The sequence below is a fragment of the Strix uralensis genome, chromosome 34 (genome assembly GCF_047716275.1).
Source record: "Strix uralensis isolate ZFMK-TIS-50842 chromosome 34, bStrUra1, whole genome shotgun sequence".
NCBI classification, from domain to species: Eukaryota; Metazoa; Chordata; class Aves; order Strigiformes; family Strigidae; genus Strix; species Strix uralensis.
In genome coordinates this window covers 3,185,119-3,204,712 of record NC_134005.1, presented here as the reverse complement: position 1 = coordinate 3,204,712, position 19,594 = coordinate 3,185,119, and the positions used below count along the sequence as shown (strand labels likewise).

The 19,594-nt window shown below is 47.9% G+C and overlaps 2 protein-coding genes across 2 annotated transcripts in view; one reads left to right on the top strand and one right to left on the bottom strand.

Annotated features, from left to right (window-relative positions):
- Positions 1 to 19,594, bottom strand: part of LOC141936803 (coiled-coil domain-containing protein 81-like) — a 54,246-nt gene that overhangs the window by 3,445 nt on the left and 31,207 nt on the right. The window lies entirely within an intron of this gene.
- On the top strand, positions 13,934 to 15,996 carry LOC141936816 (uncharacterized). Its single transcript, XM_074854139.1, has 6 exons — positions 13,934 to 13,955; positions 14,201 to 14,394; positions 14,876 to 14,977; positions 15,355 to 15,457; positions 15,618 to 15,680; positions 15,798 to 15,996. Exons 1-6 carry the CDS (start codon positions 13,934 to 13,936, stop codon positions 15,929 to 15,931), a joined length of 618 nt encoding a protein of 205 aa, XP_074710240.1. The 3' UTR covers positions 15,932 to 15,996.

Below are 19,594 nucleotides of genomic sequence, written 5' to 3'. Positions count from 1 at the left end.
CTTTTTCTAGGGCCCACAGTTTCACATCTAGGGTCTAAACCCTCATTTTTAGGGCAGAAAGCCTCTTTTAGAATCACAGAATCATTCAGGTGGGAAAAGACCCTTAAGATCATCCCGTACCCACAGAAATTAACACTGCCAAGGCCCCACTAACCCATGCCCCCGAGCACCACACCTACACGTCTTTTCAATACCTCCAGGGACGGTGACTCGACCACTGCCCTGGGCAGACTGTTCCAGTGCCTGACAACCTTTCTGGTGAGGAAATTTTTCCCAGTGTCCCATCTAAACTTTCCTTGGTGCAACGTGAGGCCATTTCCTCTGGTCCTATCACTTGTTACTTGGGAAAAGAGACCGACTCCCACCAGCAATAGTCCAGCCCTGCTCCAGCCCCACTGCTCCAGCTGCATCCTCCTTCCCTGCCCCGCAGCACGCACCCCCCAAGGGCAAAACCAGTCATCTTTATCTTGTCCCCTCTTCCCAACATTAACAATGACTAGATAAAACACATCAAAGGAGACGACATCAGGAAAGGCACGTGGACCGTGATCTGTGCTGTCAGTTCTAACAGCTGGTATCCTTCAGATTCCAGGGAGCTGAAATTTCTCTTACAGCCAACTTGAAAATTAAAACTATTCTCACTAGCCAAGAATTTTTCTCTAAGGACAGAAAACTACTGGTTTGCAATCTGAAGGTTCTTACTCCGAATCGCACTCCTGCAAGTGAGGAATTGAATTAAGACCAGGCTTTTTTCCTGGCAGCTTCTCTGCTTGTCCAGAAAAAGAGGGTGGGAGGGTTGGAAGTTTCTTTGAAAGCTGAGACGGATTTTACAGGATCCCAGTTATTTAGATTTTCCATTACACTGAGCCATCACAAATGCATGGCTAGGTAGGCTTTTTTTAAAATACTTGTTCAAATTAATCAGATCTAGTAATAAATGAATGCAGGAAAGGCTTTTACCTTTACAATCCTTTCATCCGTGTCTCCTGATTACACTTCCTCCTACTGCTGCCCAAATCCAGATGGTTTATGCTTTGGGCCATTTGTTTCACGTACAGAAACTTTATTTTCTCCATCACACCCTCACCCGGGGTGTCCCGCGAGACCACAAAGCCCGGAGAGTAGGAGGAGAAGGAGGAGGAGGAGGAGGAGGGAAGCTTTAGCCCATCCTGCCCCTCCCGAGGGGTCTCAGGGCACAAAAAGGCACCCCCACGCCAAGCTGGCACGTCGCCATTTGTCCCAGCACCAAAATCCTCTCCTGTACTGGGGAGCTGGGCTGGTTTTGACTGGGCACTGGTCGGTTGGTGGTCAGCAGTTGGTTTCATTGCCATCACTTGTCCTCCATAGGTTTCATTTCCGTCTCTTTGCTAATTTTTCCTTTTCATGACAATTTATTATTATTGATGTTATTTTAGTTCAGTTATTGAACTGTTCTTATCTCAACCCACCACTTCTCTCACTTTTCCAATTCTCCTCCCCGCATCCTGCTGGGGGGGAAGGTGCTTAGTTGCCGACTGGGGTTAAACCACGACACCAAGTGGCAATTTTGCCTCTCAAAAAAACCCCAAAATCCCTTCAGGTACCAGCAGTAGCGTTCCCTTACTGGGTGCAAGACAGCACTAGAGAATTAATAGAATCAGAGAATCAGAATAATTCTGGTTGGAAAAAACCTTTAAGGTCACTGAGTCCGGCCATGAACCCAACACTGGTGAACCCACCACTAAACCGCGTCCCGAGCACCACGTCTACGCGTCTGTTAAACACCCCCAGGGCTGGGGACGCCACCACCTCGTGGGCAGCCTGTCCCGGTGCACGACAACCTTCGCGGTGAAGAAATTCTTCCTGCTTTTCGCTCTGGTGTTCGGAGAACGCAATAGCAGGGGGGTGAAGGAAGTATCTGACCAGGGCCAGAGAGAGGGGGAGAGAGAGGGGGGAAGAGACAGAGGAGAAGTGAGGGATGAAGAAAGGGAAGGCTGGAAGAGGGCAAGAGAGGACAGAGGGGACAGAGCGGGGAGAGGAGCCCGTGTGCCGGGCTGGGGGGGCGTGAGGAACACCCAGCTTGCTCCCCACGGACAAGAGCTGCTCCCTCTCCTGGGGTGGGGGTGGCCTTTTGTGGCCGCTGCCCCAGCACGGGTCCGCAGCACGATCTGCAAACAGCAGCTGTAATTCCCCCCAGAATCTGCTCACCCTAACACGTATCGGCACGCCCGTGATGGGGAATTCAAGGGAAAACACCCCAAGGAAAATGAGAAGAAACATTTGTCAAAGGGTGGCTGGAGGTGGAAGAACGGGCGGCGGTTAAGGAAAGGGGATGTGAAGAACAGCGCCTGGTGACAACCAGGAGGGGCGGGACCTGTGAAAGACTCATTTCGTTAATTATTTATTCCCTGCATGCTGGTTTATCGCTGCCTAAACAATGTTAAGACAATGTTAAAACAGCAGAAACATGGCCACTGACAGACCCGCCTCCGTCCCTCTCCTGATCAGGGGGATCTGATTTCCCCACGGGCCGGGCAGTCAGGAGTCTCTGGGTGCGCCGCAGGGCTGGAACAATCCGGCACAGGTCGGAGCAGCAGAAGTGGGGGTGCGTGTGCTGCACGCACACGTGGGACAGCGCCAGAAAGAACTTCTCCCCAAAGGCTCCTGGCTGCTGCTGCGGCTGCTGCTGCTGGTGGTGCTGGGCCATGGGGGGAGCCGGGAGCCCGAGCCCGGGGCTCAGCCGGGGCCGTGGAGCTCCCTGTGCAAGCCAGGGCCGCCCTCGTGCTGCCCCGCTGCTGTCGGGGGAGGTTTGAGGTTTTGGGGTGATCGCTGCTCACACCACACAAATAACAGCCCTGTTTGACCTCCCCAGGAGGAGGACAGGTCTTAGGGTCAGTAACAGCCCGGGGATCCTGTGCTGACCATGCAAGTCTGATTCGTTTTTAATAACAAGTGGTCACGTGCAGGACTTTTTGCCATCCTTAATGCTCCTGCTTACAAATCTCTTTGTCAGAATTGACGTGAGACCCGAACTTCCTTTAATTTGATCAAACAAGCAATAAAACCCATCTGGCTCAGCTGGCACGAGCACTCTCCGGCCAAAGCCGCTGTACTGCTTTACACCTGCAGAGATTTTGGCCCAAGCTTTGCTATAGCTGAGCTCCAGCCAGTAAAACTAACCTTGATTTTCAGTTCTCCAAGTAAAAAAAATGGATTTTTTCTTTTTTTTCCTGGAGGCTGGCAGAAGAACATCACCACCAGCACAGCCTTTCTTAGCATGACAGTGGGCTAATCAACCTGTGGCAGCCTGCATGGTAAAGAACATGCTTCCACCGAAACGAGTGGTTGGGTGGTTTGGTTTTAATAAAATAAAAGAGATACTAATAATAAATTCTATAGTTCTTTAATAAATTATTATTTGCAGTCAGAACTTTACAGCAGGAGAGAGAGAGACAAACCAGAAAAACACCCAGTGAAGGAAAACAAATGTCCTAAATGGATCTAAACATCCCCACGGCATTTTGGGAGCACTCCTCCCAAATCAGGGGGCTCTTATTTTTGTCCCCCCAGCATCACACAGGCATTTCTGCTTGCTGCCAGGTCACCTCCGCACCAGCACAGCACAGAGCGTGAGTCAAGGCTTCTTATTCTACAGGGAGACAGAAACTGGAAAAACTCCGGGGGAGGGGGGGAAAAAAAAGCACGGATTTGAGAGTGTGTGTTAAAAACAGGTCGAGGGAAAGGGCAGGAGAAGGGCTGGGGTGCTGGCCAACAGGCTGTCAGGGGTATGGGCTTGTAGCTGCAGCTGTGTTTAAAACAGTGGGTTGCTACCAGCCTGCAACAAGCAGCAGGTGCCTGTGCTGCAGGAACTCTCCATTCCTCTTGAAAACAGCGGGGACTGTTTGTAAGAATGAAGTTAAATATTTGCTCTAGGTAAGTGTGCTGACAAAAGGAGTGAAACTGAAGGGGAAAAACCCCCATTCAGTGGAAATGTTTCCTCCTATGGATTTGTCTCTCGGCCCCAGCACAGCACTGGCAGGAAACAGTTCATCACGCGTGTTCTGCTGCCATGACAGAGCCGCGGTCCAAGCTGGTTTCCCACGCTGGGGACATGATAGAGGTGCCCCCGCCGGGGAACACATGGAAATGAGACTCAGCTGCCATTGCTTGTGTCTGTCAGAAGCACCTGCAATATTTGAAGGCTTTAGGACCGACAGCCAGGACAATGGCAGGAAACACCCGATGAGGGCATCAGCATCTCCAGACTTCTATTTCTGGTGACAGTATAAACCTTCTGTTTAATTAAAGACATCTCAAGCTCCAGGGTGAGGCTGTTTATGGAGAGTGGGGGAAGGAGAAGCTCCTCAAACTACGGCCTGTTGAAGTAGCCCATTTTTGATCTCTTCTGGTAGTGGGGTCTTACGAATTTATGGCAGAGTGTAATAAATCAGAGCAACGAGTGCCATCGGCTCGCACCTGCTGCTCAGAAACCATGCCTGCAATCACCAGCTCAGCTTTTCATCAGCTTCTGCAACTCTGCAGTGTGAGGAGAAAAATCTTGTCCCGTTGCAAGCAGGACTGGAGGAAGGCAGCACACACCTGTCTAAAGTAGCACTTAAACCAGGGCATCAGTGCTGGGAAGCCTCATCTCACAGCAAACCCACCCAGACACCCAGTGCCCAAGGCAGGAGGCAGCGGGGTGCACCTTGGGGTAGCACCAAGGCTCCCCATCCCCAGCTCCTCGCCGGGGGTTCTCCTTCTCCGGCTGGGCTGCTCAACTGGTGTTTTGCAAGTGGGAAACTGAGGTGGAATGTGATAAAAGACGGGAGGATCGGAGCAGAAAATAGAGCTGAAGGAAGCTCTAAAGCGTTGCCAACATAAGCCACCTCTGCCCGTGGGTGACAGCTCCAGCCAGCTGAGGTGCCACTTCCTTCCTGGACAGTGTGACCTGCAGGTCTGGTATGAATTTGGATGAGCTGTGGGGGGATGTGGGGTAGGGGAGAACTTTGTAGAGGCCGGTGATGGTTGGACTCGATGATCCCGAGGGGCTTTTCCAACCTGAATGATTCTGTGATTCTGTTTAGGGTCAATAAATACCCAATAGAAATAATATTTATTTTATTATAAAGAAATAGACAAATACCCTGAAGAAATCCCCAATAAATTAGTTTGGTTTAAGCAATCCCGTGTCCGTGAGTGCCTGGGCAGCACTGTGCTGGGGAATGTCACCCCTTGGCTCCATCTCCGCCCTGTAACAAACAGATGAAGTTTGTTGATGAATTTACGTTTGCAGTGGTTACACTCAGACGTTTAGTGCCTCCTTCTCTTCTCTCTCTTCTCCTGGTGTTCCCCACATCCCCTTGTTATGAATGAGCTCAGACTCATCAAGATTTTAAAGCCTTAACTCCGAATTTATTGTTTGAATAAAGACAAGCAAACAGCGCTGGGTGTGCCCGCAGTCTCTGCTCTACCAGGACACACACACACCCCCCCACCAAAACCAATTCCTTTTATAATGTATCCTTATACATATTCATGAGGATGGGTGTGTTCCCTGAGGGGTCTACGAAGTTGTAACAATGTTCGCGGGCTTTTCTTGGGTTTTTCCATTTATGGGGGATGACTCAGCACAGATGATGTCCTGGCACAGGTGCATTTGCAGACATAGTATCAATAAGTCCAGACATGACACTGTCTGGTTTGATGAAGGAGCCATTTTAACTCCCTTCTAACAGCAATTGATCTTAACAACAAGAACTATGTACATAACATCTTATTTCCTAAAAAATACAAAAGCATTTAGGAATTCCATACATAAGAGAATTACATTTTATCACTCACATGGGCACGAATCAGATAAACACATCTCACAATCCCCCATTTCTTTTTTCATAGCATTGATTCGTGCCTGATCTTCAAAACGTGCTAAAGTTTGTTGAATAAGATTTGGTTTATCTTCCTTTTTCAATTTTAATATCATTAATGAATGTGTTGTCCCGCCTCCGACCTTCTCAGGATCCACTGGTATTGCTGCGATCTGCATTCCTTGTACATCTGAATGAATTAAGTCTAATAAAACATGGAATCATACACGGTATAAATATTAAGGCAGCTATTGCACACAACAGATAAAATTAAGAGTTGTTTTACCCACGGTGCACCGGGTAACCAGGACCATAAATCGCCATTCCAGCCATTCCACGTCTGGATAGGGACATGAGCTAGTTTTCTAATATCCTTGGTCAGCTGAAGGACCACTTCCCCTACATCATTTATTTCTAAGCAACAATTAGAAACTTTCAATTTTCCACATACCCCTCCTTCTTCAGCAAGCAGATAGTCTAATACCATGCGGTGTTGGAGAATCACAGTGCGCATCTGTTGAGCCTGTTGGGTTAGAAGATCTATAGCGTTAGTAGTTTTGTTTGTAATAATTTCTAAGACTGCTTGTAATCTAATAATACGATTTAAATTATAAATTGGTTCCCTGGCTCCTGATATTGGTTCATTAGGATTCCAGGAGGCAGGCCCATAGTGTTTGATTATTCTTTCGGGAGGCCATTCATTCTCTCCCCACTTCTGGGTTCCTCCTATTTTGAAATCAACAGATTGCTTACCACGGGCGACACTTTTATTTCCTAATTTATCATATAATTTTATTCCCAATTGAGGTCCATCTGCTTCTGGAAGAAGGAAAAACAGTGGTCATATAATTCCTATGTAACATACCCCTGACCAATTTGCAGGTAATTGTTTGTAGGCAGTGTGTCCACATATCCAATAGTGGCCCTTTCTGGCTTTGGCACCTTTAGCGAATGGTCCCTCTGTGGTCCTTGGAGTCTGGAAGTAGGTTGTGTTCTTATCTCCTAAAGGACTGAAAACTTCATTTAAATTATTATTTATCTGTATAGTGCAATACCAGGATCCCGTATCATTCATCCATACACGTGTTCGATTATAAAAGTTATTTCCGTACAATTTAGCATATTCAGTTTCATTTTTATCTGACCAAAATCCCTTGAATCCTTTGCTGTGTCCCTGTTCATTAAGCCATAACCATATATAAATACCTCTATCTTTGTTGATTAATTTATGTGTAAGTGTCCACTGGCACTTACTTTCTCCTACATCAATTCCTCCTTTCTGAGTTCGATTTAAACAAAATCGGCCTTGATTTGGAAATTGGACTGGCCATGTTCCGTTTTCTTCCCAGGTAGTATTGTTATAAATGTCGAGGCAGAGCCGAAAATATCTTTTATAAATTTATTTGCAATAAGAACAAGCAAAAAAAAGTTCGGCACGCCGGGGGGCAGGGGGGGCTTCCCACTCCGCACCGACAAGCACCGGGTGGTGCTACGTCACTCTCTTTTATAGTCCTTTCTTCACATGCGCAGCAGGGTCCCTCAAACTTTCCCGGGCTTTCTGGTGTTGTTGGGGCTCCTGGCAGGGATTCCTCCAATCGTATTTCACCTGCGCAATCCGGTGTTGCTGGGGACTTCTGACAGGGGTCCCGCCAGTAATTTTCCACCTGCTTAGCATCTGTCACTGAGGGAAAAAACCTCCAAACTCCTTTGAACCATAAAACTATGACAAATCTCCTTTAACTTGTGTACATGGTAAACTCTTAACAAAGTCATCATATTTTAACACGAATCACCATCATATTCTTCACAGTATTGTCAACATCACTATAATTACTCACAATCTGCGATGGAGTAAGGGGTACAGAGACCCACGGCCAGCTGGATAGTCCTAAGGGTCCTCCACAGATCCAGCAATGGCTTAGATTGAAGGTTTTGCTTATTGTTTTGGCTAATAAAATAAACTCATTATCTTCAAAGGGATCATATGGAACATTTCGACTTTCTGTGGTTATTACAGGACTGACACATATAATTAGGAGAAAAAGGAAACCACTATAGTGAGGTCCGGTATGGCACATTTTTCTGTTTATCCCTGGACCCATTGGGTTGCTGCCAACGGTTGGGTTTTTATCTTCTTAACAGCAGAAATGGAGGCCAACCCGGTCTTGCCCTCACTTAAACTTATTTTTAGTCTTTTTCTCCTTTTTGTTATTCTTATTTAACTTCTTTATTAGACTATATACAACGGCTTATACACTTATTTATAAAACATGTATCACAACTTATTATAATAAACATTTAGGATGTTAGAAAACTTTATAACAAATACCTCAAATCTTATTGTTACCAATATAGAGTCCTTTCAATTATTCAGTCAGTTTCAAGGAGTCCATTCTTCTGCTAATTCCACCAGTTTCAGGTCTCCTGGTGTCGATTCAATCTTCCACTGAGGTTCTTCTGTAACAGGTCCTTTTACCCTAGAAACATGAGTCCACCCTCTTTCAGCAGTTCTTATAGCAGTTTCTGTTGTTAACAGCACCAGGAATGGTCCTTCCCAATGAGGGGAGAGACTCTCTTCTTTCCAAGCTTTTATCATTGCTCTGTCTCCTGGTTTAAATTGATGGATGGCAAATCCCAGAGGTGGTGTTTGAACTATCATTCCTATTTCCCTTAATTCTTTCAGTCTTTCTCCAGTAGTTATTATATATTTCTGTGTATTATGATCTTCAATAACATCGTTTCCTAAAGGCATTCCCTGGAGTATGGCATTCCGTACAGCATTTCATAGGGTGATAATCCAGTTTCACTATGAGGTTTTGTTCTAATGTTTAGAAGTGCTAATGGTAAACATTTTGTCCAAGGCATTTGGGTCTCTATCATTAATTTAGCTAATTGTTGTTTTATTGTTTGATTCATTCTTTCTACTCTCCCGGAGCTTTGTGGATGCCACGGGGTATGATACTCCCATTTAATACCCAGTGATTGACATAATAATTTTATTACTTTAGAAGTGAAGTGTGTACCTTGATCAGAATCAATGTATTGGATTATTCCATATCTAGGTATTAAGTGTTCTAATAAAATCTTCACCACCATCTGTGCTGTTGCTCGGGTGACAGGGTAAGCTTCTACCCACTGTGTTAAATGGTCTACTATTACCAATAGGTATCTTATCCTTCCCACTTTAGGTAATTCAGTAAAATCAACTTGTATTTTCTCAAAAGGTCTATAAGCAGTTTTTCTCCCTCCTATAGCTACTTGTCGGAACACTTTCTTATTCATCGTTTGACAAGTTAGGCAGCCTTGTGTAATTTGGTTTGCTATTTCAAAAATTCCAATACAGCCAAATTGTTTAAGAAAATGATCACTTAATGCTTTCGTACCCCAATGTGTTTTCATATGTATTTGTTCTAATATTTGCCTGGTACATGCTCTCGGCAACATTTCTCGCCCGTCCGGCAGAGTCCATTTTCCCTGTTCTAATTTTGCTCCTATTCCCTCTAATTTGGTTTGCTCCTCAGGGGTAAACTTCTTCTCTTTTTCGTCTTGTTTTTCTTCTCTGGTGTTTTCTTCAGTTTGTATTACGTTTATTTTAACAACTTGAGTCCTTAAGGCTGCTTCCTGGGCTTCTTTATCTGCTAAATTGTTTCCTCTAGTTCGGTACTCTAATCCCTTTTGATGTCCCCTTACATGCACTACTGCTATCTCTTTTGGTTCTCTTAGTGCCTTTAAAATTTTTACTATTAATTCCTGGTGTATTAAATTTCTTCCTTGTGTATTAATTAAGCCTCTCTCCTCCCAAATCTTTCCAAAAGTGTGGACTACCCCATATGCATACTTAGAATCTATAAATATAGTTCCACTTTTTCCTTTTAATAGCTCCAAGGCCCTGTATAAGGCATATAATTCACAGGCCTGAGCTGACCATGATGGACTCAGGGGTCCTGATTCTATAAGGTCGAGATCCTTATTAATTATTGCATATCCTGACTTTCTTTTTCCTTCTACTACCCGAGATGAACCATCTATAAATAATATTTCTCCTTTCTTTAATTCAGTGTCTCCTAGATCTGGTCTCACTTTGGTCTGGGTTTCAATTACTTCTAAACAATTATGTTGTAATTTTTCAGATGGCTCCCCAAATAAAAATTGTGCTGGACTTTGAATAGAGGTCACTTTTAGTTCCAAATTAGGAGAATCAACTAATATTGCTTCATATTTCAGGATTCGGCTGTCTGTCAACCATTTTTCTGCTTTTTGTTGTAAAACACCCCTGACATTATGTGGGGTATATACTTTCAAAGGGGCACTAAAGGTAATCTTTCTAACTTCTTCTATAAGCAGTGCTGTGGCAGCTAGAGCTTGAAGACAAGCAGGCCACCCTCTGTTTACCGGGTCGAGTAATTTAGAATAATATCCTACGGGTTTTCTTACTCCTGCCCAATCCTGAGTAAGAATGCCATATGCTGTTTGATTTGATGTATTTACAAAAAGATAAAAAGGCTTTTCCAAATCTGGTAAACTTAGCACAGGTGCTTGTATTAATGCCTTTTTTATCTCTTCCAATCTTTCCTCGTCTTCTGTAAACCATTTGATTTGGTTGTTAGTTAATTTCTCATATAAAAATTTTACTTTTTCACTATAGCTTTCAATCCAGGGTCTACAATATCCTAATAATCCTAACACTTGTCGAATTTCTTTCTTTGTTTTGGGGGGTCTTAGGGATAAAATCCCAGACACTTTGTCAGGGTCCAGCTTCTTTTTCCCTTTGCTTAACCAATGTCCCAAATATTTTACTTCTTGTTCTGTAAACTGTAATTTTGATCGGGACACTTTTAATCCTTTTTCACCTAGGAAATTTAACAATTTAATAGTGGTCTCTCGTGTCCCTTCTTCAGTCTCTCCTGCTATTAATAAATCATCCACATATTGTAGTAGTTTTACTTCTTTAGGTAATATAAAATCTTGTAATATTTTTTCTAGGGTCTGTCCAAATAGATTTGGTGACTCTGTGAACCCCTGTGGCAGCACAGTCCATCTTAATTGTTGTTTCCGTCTTGTTTCAGGGTCTTCCCACTCAAAAGTAAAATAATCTCTAGATTCTTCATCTAGAGGGCAGGCCCAAAAGGCATCTTTTAAACCTATCACACTGTACCAAGTATGTTTTGGGGATATATGACTTAGTAAAGTGTAGGGATTTGCCACCACAGGGAATTTACCAATTGTTCGCTGATTTACAGCTCTTAGGTCTTGTATCATTCTATATGTCCCATCCGGTTTCTTTACAGGGAGGATGGGCGTATTATGAGGTGACATGCATGGTTCTAAAGTTCCTTTTTCTAAAAGTCTATCCACTATAGGTTTTAATCCTTTCCGGCCCTCCATTGGTATAGGGTACTGTCTAATTCTGATTGGACGACCCGGATCCATTATTTGGACACTTATGGGGGTCATTTCTATTTTTCCAGTTTCCCCCTCCTTATACCATACTGAGGGGTCTATAGCTTTTTCATCTTCTTGTGTTAAAGTATATAGCTGGATCTGTAATTTATCCCCTTGGCTTCGGATGCTTAGATTTAATTTCAAAATCAGATCCCTTCCTAATAAATTGTATTCTGCCTCAGGGAGTAAAAGTAAATCATTGAGGTAGATTTTGTTTTCTGTTTCTATTTCTACATTTTTCAGAATAGGAACTTTAAAAGGCTCCCCTTTTGCTCCTATTACTGAAGTATAATCTTTTCCTTTTTCTATCCCCTTTGGGAGTCTTTGAATAGTTGACCTTTCAGCTCCCGTATCTACTAAAAATAAAACCTCTTCTTTGTGGGGACCTATCAATAATTTTATCAAGAGCTCTGTTGATGTTAAAGTCCCCAGTAAGTATAGCCCCTGACACCCCTAATCATCTTTAAACATTTTTTCGTCTTGCTCCCGTTTACGGCAGTTCCTTTTAACATGTCCCTTCTTATTACAGTAGTAACAGACAGGGACTGTGAATTTTTCTTGATAAAGCCGTCCTCGGGGTGTTCGTTCTATTCTTTTTCCCTTTATTTCTCCAGATGGAACCCTATTTTTCTGACTCTCTCTTACTGCTGTGCTACGGAGGCTTACAAATAAGCAACCCACCACCAATTTTTAAAAATAAATAAATAAATTTATTTTTTTTCTAAAACCACCAATCAGCCCTCCGTAGATTACAGATCCGAATGTCTGCAAGAGGAGGACAGAATAACTTTCTGGGGTTTAACAATAACCCAAAAGACTTTACAAAGCCCCACTCCCCAGGGGTTTAACGGCAACCCCAAACGCAAACTTCACTTCCTGGGGTTTAACGGGAACCCGAAACATAAAACAAAACCTCACACCCCAGGGGTTTAACGGCAACCCCAAACGTAAACAAAGCTTCACTACCTAGGGTTTAACGACAACCCAAAACGCTCTATCACTCACCTGGAAAGTGAGGGCTCTCAACCTCGAGGACCTGTTCAGGGCAGCATCCCAACCCAAGGCACCTCGAGGAGTTTCCCTGGGCGGCGTCCCGAACCCAAGGGGAGAGTCCTCTGGCCGCAGCGTGCAGCTCCAGGGGGACGAGCTCAAAATGGCTCCCCCAAGGGACTCCGTTTATACCCAGACCGAATCTGACCTGTAGTCAATAGCGGCTTCCATTGGTCGAAGGTCTCAACTACCGCAAGACCCTGAAAACAAAGACAGCCAAAAGCTGCCACATTTCAACAGCCAGGAAGCTCTGTTTTCACTGGGCGGATGCACCTGCCACATGCTGCCACAAAAATTTTCGCTTTTGCTTTTTGCTTCTCCTCATCTCTCCTAACATAAACTTTTTGAGCTTCTCTAAGTAATTCTTCCAATCCTCTTTCTTGCCAATCTTCTAGTTTTTCTAGTTTTCTTCTTATGTCTCCCCAGGATTTAGCTACAAATTGAGTTCTGAGGAGTGCGGTTCCAGCCACTGTATTCGGATCAATTCCAGAATACATTTGTAAGCTTTTTCTTAACCTTTCCAACCATTCCGTTGGAGATTCATCTTTTCCCTGCTGTTCATTAAATGCTTTATTAATGTTTTGTCCTCGGGGAACCGCTTCTTTTATCCCCTGAATAATCAGTATCCTTAGATCTCTCATATTTTGTCTCCCCTGGGGTTGTTGGTGATCCCAGTGGGGATCCACATTTGGCCATTTATGATCCCCTGGGGGTCCTGCCTGATTTTGTCTCTCCCAAATTCTCATTCCGGCTTGCCTAATCATTCCTCTCTCTTCAGCAGTAACTAAGATGCTTAAAATGGACTGCACTTCTTCCCAAGTATAAGTATTGGGACCTAAAAATTGATCTAACCTCTCAGCTACTCCGAGAGGATCATCTAATAGAGTCCCCATCTCTTTTTTAAAGTTTCTTACATCGGTGGTGTTTAACGGGACTGTTACAAATCCGATGCCTCCTTGATTGCCTCTGAGGGGTACCTCCCGTAAGGGATATAAAGAAGCTCCCTCAGTTACAGCAGTTTTACTTCTTGTGCATGCAGCAGGAGGTGGAAGGGGAACCGTTGCCGGAGCCGTCAAGGCCGCCGGGGCCGCTAAAGCCTCTGCCGCTGTTAAAGCCGCCGGGGCTAAAGCCACTGCCGCTGTTAAAGCTGCCGGGGCTGTTAAAGTCGCCGGGGAGCCGTTAAGGCCGCCGGAGCCGCTAAAGCCTCTGGGGCTGTCAGAGCTGAATAGTTAGAGTATGGAGGCGGCAAGTTATCTAATGGTTCCCATTCATCATCTTTTTCTTCCTCCTTTTTATTTTTATCTCCTTCTTCTTCCTCAAACTTTTTGTTTGTTTTTAAGGTAAGTATTGAGGCTGGAAAGGGACGTGAAGTCCTGCCCCACAATCCTGCATAATCACTCTCTTCTTGATGAAAAGGTTTCTTTGAATTAACATATTCATTTAAAGCTTGACAGATCCAGTCTTCGAAGGATCCAAAAACAGGCCAAAAGACATGTGGTCTTAAAGGTTTCTTTGGCCATTCAACCATACAGTACTGTATTAACTTTAATTTGCTCTTTCCTTTTCTGGGGCCCCTTTAGTTCCAATTTCTAATCATTATGGCTAATGGACTCTCTGGAGGTATGTCTAATAATTTGCTCCCTTTCCTCTGGTCCTGGGTCTTCGATTTCTTCTGACCCATCTAGGAATTTTACATGGTAATTCCTACAGCCCTTCGGTTGCCAGTGAGAGTGTCCCGCAGGGGGTTTAGGACCTATCACCCACCCACGAATCCTATAGGAATCGCTTCGGTCCTTCACCGGCCAATTCCCTCGCGGGAGATTGGAACCGCGGCTAAAAGACCTCCACAATCACTTCGGAACTAGGTTCCGTCTCAGTCACACTCTCACTCACACACAGACAACTGGATCCCACCCAACAGAACGGTATATGCAATTCTTACGACTCTGTCATCTTCGTCCGGATCTTCGCGCGCAGAATTACGGGCAAAAAAAAAACTTGCTGCAGCCGGCAAGGGAGCTCACAAAAAAAATTAAGTTCTTTGCTTGTCTTTATTCGGGTTCAGGATGGTGTTAGTCCCGATCCGACTTCACCAGGAGACACCTAGTGGTGGGGCACCTCCCCTGTATTGAGTCAGAATGCAGGATCTAAGACCATCCCGGATGAGCCCCCAATTGTTATAAATGAGCTCAGACTCCTTAAGATTTTAAAAACTTAACTCCGAATTTATTGTTTGAATAAAGACAAGCAAATAGCGCTGGGTGTGCCGGGAGTCTCTCCTCTACCAGGACACACACACACACAACAAAACTGATTCCTTTTATAATGTAGTCCTTATACATATTCAAGAAGATGGGCGTGTTCCCTGAGGGGTCTGCGAAGTTGTAACAATGTTCGCGGGCTTTTCTTGGGTTTTTCCATTTATGGAGGATGACTCAGCACGGATGATGTCCTACCACAGGTGCATTTGCAGAGGAGGAGGATGCCAGGTCTCCTTCCCTGGGCTCTGGTGCCATCTCCAAGCCTCTGCTTCTCCACAGGCTTCCTGGGACACCCTCCGCGCCTGTGCAGAGTTCCTGGGCTGGAGGAGGCTCAGCTTCCTGGCCGAGACAGGGCAGACACCCCTGATTGGAGAGTACTTGGTGAGGACAACCCCCAAAGCCCCGGGCCGGGCTGGACGGGGGCTGCAGCCGTGCCGTGGACGGGGCTGTGCCGCTCTGCATCGCCGCCCTGCTCCAGCCCCGCTGCTCCAGCTGCATCCTCCTTCCCTGCCCTCCAGCACGCCGCCCCCAAGGGCTCTTCTCCAGGAGACCCCGGCCCATCTGGGCCCTGGCAGCGGGACGGAGGGGTCTCAGCACCCCCAGACCCCTCTGCCTGCGGCGCTCTCTGGCCCTCAGCCCCACGGGGCTCCTGGCTGGGAGACGGGAGTCACTGGGAGGGAGCGGGGTGCTGGCAGGAGGGACTGGTCTGGACGGCTGCGGAGGGACCGTACCAGCCCCGTGCCCTTGTGCTCCCTCAGATAATGCACAAGAGGAACAGCCCGGACGAGTATCTGCTCCAGAGCCTGCTCTACGTGGAGAACCCTCAGGCCAGCGTGCGAGAGGCAGCTGTCAGGTTCATCGGTGAGTTCCCGGGGACCCGTTTCTGGCCGCCCGGCCCCAGTCCCCACTGGTGGGGCTCGCTGGGAGTCTTGCTGGTTCCCAGCACCCTCGGGTGCTGTCCTTGCTGGGGGACAGCCCTGCCGAGGGGGAGCAGAGCTCTGACAGGAGCTCTGTGCCCCAGGGCTTGCTGCGCGGCGCTGGAGGATCCTCAGGCTGGAGAAGCTGTGGGAGATCTGCCAGAGTGGTGAGTAGGGGCAGTGCTGTGCTGGCGGGGGCTGGTGGGGCAGGGGACAGAGCCTGGGCTCCTGGGGTCTCTGCGGGCAGGGGGGGTTCACCTCTGCTCTGTTTCCTTCTCTCGCAGCCCTCCAGTCCTTGGAGAACGACGCTGAGCACTCCATCAGGTGCCTGGCAGCTCAGACCGTCCTCATCCTGACAGCTCTAAAGCAGAAGCCAAGGTCAGGATGGAGCCTGCGGTCGCTGTGGTGCTGCGCCTGATGAGCCTCGGAGAGGTGCAGTTCTCGGGGAAAGGCCGTACTTCAATAAAATTTTTTTTAAATCAAGCTGGAGCAACAAGCCCAGTCCCACGGTGTCCTTCCCACGGGGAGCCCCCGAGCAGTGTCCCTGTGCCGCTGCCCCCAGGGCCGCACACCCGCACCCGGGGTGTCCCGCGAGACCACAAAGCCCGGAGAGGAGGAGGAGGAGGAGGAGGAGGAGGAGGAGGAGGAGGAGGGAAGCTTTAGCCCATCCTGCCCCTCCCGAGGGGTCTCAGGGCACAAAAAGGCACCCCCACGCCAAGCTGGCACGTCGCCATTTGTCCCAGCACCAAAATCCTCTCCTGTACTGGGGAGCTGGGCTGGTTTTGACTGGGCACTGGTCGGTTGGTGGTCAGCAGTTGGTTTCATTGCCATCACTTGTCCTCCTTAGGTTTCATTTCCGTCTCTTTGCTAATTTTTCCTTTTCATGACAATTTATTATTATTGATGTTATTTTAGTTCAGTTATTGAACTGTTCTTATCTCAACCCACCACTTCTCTCACTTTTCCAATTCTCCTCCCCCATCCTGCTGGGGGGGAAGGTGCTTAGTTGCCGACTGGGGTTAAACCACGACACCAAGTGGCAATTTTGCCTCTCAAAAAAACCCCAAAATCCCTTCAGGTACCAGCAGTAGCGTTCCCTTACTGGGTGCAAGACAGCACTAGAGAATTAATAGAATCGGAGAATCAGAATAATTCTGGTTGGAAAAAACCTTTAAGGTCACTGAGTCCGGCCGTGAACCCAACACTGGTGAACCCACCACTAAACCGCGTCCCGAGCGCCACGTCTACGTGTCTGTTAAATACCCCCAGGGCTGGGGACGCCACCACCTCCCTGGGCAGCCTGTCCTGGTGTGCGACAACCTTCGCGGTGAAGAAATTCTTCCTGCTTTTCGCTCTGGTGTTCGGAGAACACAATAGCGGTGGGGGTGAAGGAAGTATCTGACCAGGGCCAGAGAGAGGGGGAGAGAGGGGGAAGAGACAGAGGAGAAGTGAGGGATGAAGAAAGGGAAGGCTGGAAGAGGGCAAGAGAGGACAGAGGGGACAGAGCGGGGAGAGGAGCCCGTGTGCCGGGCTGGGGGGGCGTGAGGAGCGCCCAGCTCGCTCCCCACGGACAAGAGCTGCTCCCTCCCAAGTTTTGCTATAGCTGAGCTCCAGCCAGTAAAACTAACCTTGATTTTCAGTTCTCCAAGTAAAAAAAATGGATTTTTTCTTTTTTTTCCTGGAGGCTGGCAGAAGAACATCACCACCAGCACAGCCTTTCTTAGCATGACAGTGGGCTAATCAACCTGTGGCAGCCTGCATGGTAAAGAACATGCTTCCACCGAAACGAGTGGTTGGGTGGTTTGGTTTTAATAAAATAAAAGAGATACTAATAATAAATTCTATAGTTCTTTAATAAATTATTATTTGCAGTCAGAACTTTACAGCAGGAGAGAGAGAGACAAACCAGAAAAACACCCAGTGAAGGAAAACAAATGTCCTAAATGGATCTAAACATCCCCACGGCATTTTGGGAGCACTCCTCCCAAATCAGGGGGCTCTTATTTTTGTCCCCCCAGCATCACACAGGCATTTCTGCTTGCTGCCAGGTCACCTCCGCACCAGCACAGCACAGAGCGTGAGTCAAGGCTTCTTATTCTACAGGGAGACAGAAACTGGAAAAACTCCGGGGGAGGGGGGGCAAAAAAAAGCACGGATTTGAGAGTGTGTGTTAAAAATAGCTCGAGGGAAAGGGCAGGAGAAGGGCTGGGGTGCTGGCCAACAGGCTGTCAGGGGTATGGGCTTGTAGCTGCAGCTGTGTTTAAAACAGTGGGTTGCTACCAGCCTGCAACAAGCAGCAGGTGCCTGTGCTGCAGGAACTCTCCATTCCTCTTGAAAACAGCGGGGACTGTTTGTAAGAATGAAGTTAAATATTTGCTCTAGGTAAGTGTGCTGACAAAAGGAGTGAAACTGAAGGGGAAAAACCCCCATTCAGTGGAAATGTTTCCTCCTATGGATTTGTCTCTCGGCCCCAGCACAGCACTGGCAGGAAACAGTTCATCACGCGTGTTCTGCTGCCATGACAGAGCCGCGGTCCAAGCTGGTTTCCCACGCTGGGGACATGATAGAGGTGCCCCCGCCGGGGAACACATGGAAATGAGACTCAGCTGCCATTGCTTGTGTCTGTCAGAAGCACCTGCAATATTTGAAGGCTTTAGGACCGACAGCCAGGACAATGGCAGGAAACACCCGATGAGGGCATCAGCATCTCCAGACTTCTATTTCTGGTGACAGTATAAACCTTCTGTTTAATTAAAGACATCTCAAGCTCCCAGGGTGAGGCTCTTTATAGAGGGGGGGGGAAGGAGAAGCTCCTCAAACTACGGCCTGTTGAAGTAGCCCATTTTTGATCTCTTCTGGTAGTGGGGTCTTACGAATTTATGGCAGAGTGTAATAAATCAGAGCAACGAGTGCCATCGGCTCGCACCTGCTGCTCAGAAACCATGCCTGCAATCACCAGCTCCAGGCTGAACCAGCTCAGCTTTTCATCAGCTTCTGCAACTCTGCAGTGTGAGGAGAAAAATCTTGTCCCGTTGCAAGCAGGACTGGAGGAAGGCAGCACACACCTGTCTAAAGTAGCACTTAAACCAGGGCATCAGTGCTGGGAAGCCTCATCTCACAGCAAACCCACCCAGACACCCAGTGCCCAAGGCAGGAGGCAGCGGGGTGCACCTTGGGGTAGCACCAAGGCTCCCCATCCCCAGCTCCTCGCCGGGGGTTCTCCTTCTCCGGCTGGGCTGCTCAGCTGGTGTTTTGCAAGTGGGAAACTGAGGTGGAATGTGATAAAAGACGGGAGGATCGGAGCAGAAAATAGAGCTGAAGGAAGCTCTAAAGCGTTGCCAACATAAGCCACCTCTGCCCGTGGGTGACAGCTCCAGCCAGCTGAGGTGCCACTTCCTTCCTGGACAGCGTGACCTGCAGGTCTGGTATGAATTTGGATGAGCTGTGGGGGGATGTGGGGTAGGGGAGAACTTTGTAGAGTCCGGTGATGGTTGGACTCGATGATCCCGAGGGGCTTTTCCAACCTGAATGATTCTGTGATTCTGTTTAGGGGCCCCAGGAGCTCTGTCCTGCCAGGGGGGTTGTGCTTTGCCCGCTGCAGGGGCTGCAGAGCCGGGGGCAGTGGCCGTGGCCCAAGGGGCGGGTGTCCCCGTGGGGCTCTGGTGCCTGTGACATCACAGAGGAGAAGTCACCCAGGGATGTCACCAGGGTGCCAGCCGGCAGCACCCGCTGCAGTACGGCTCGGGCCAGCGGTGGGTGAGGCTGGTGGGGGGAAGGCTGGGCCGGACGAGGGCCGGGGCAGAAGCTCTGGCCCCTCAGGGGGGTTTCTACAGCCGGGGCGAGGGCGCAGCCGCTGCGGGGAGCGCCTGGGGCAGGGCAGGTGCCGCCCTCGGGGCTGGGCGCAGGGGTGCCGGGGCTGCCAGCCACGGCCAGTGCCCGGGGGCTGTGGGGAGATGTCCCCGTCCCTGCAGCGCTCACCACCCTCCCCCTTACTGCCTCCCAGCTCCCTCGGGCCCTCTCCCACCCGGCCCCAGCCCCGGCATATTCTCCCCTGCTGCCCCAGCCGCCACCTCCCTCCCAC

Bases quoted from the DNA above. Each gene is read 5' to 3' on its own strand.
- LOC141936816 (XM_074854139.1), top strand. From the start codon at position 13,934: ATGGCTAATGGACTCTCTGGAG. The intron at 13,956-14,200 runs GTATGTCTAATA...CTTCGGAACTAG, and splicing joins GGCTAATGGACTCTCTGGAG to GTTCCGTCTCAGTCACACTC. The intron at 14,395-14,875 runs GTTCAGGATGGT...GCTTCTCCACAG, and splicing joins CTTTGCTTGTCTTTATTCGG to GCTTCCTGGGACACCCTCCG.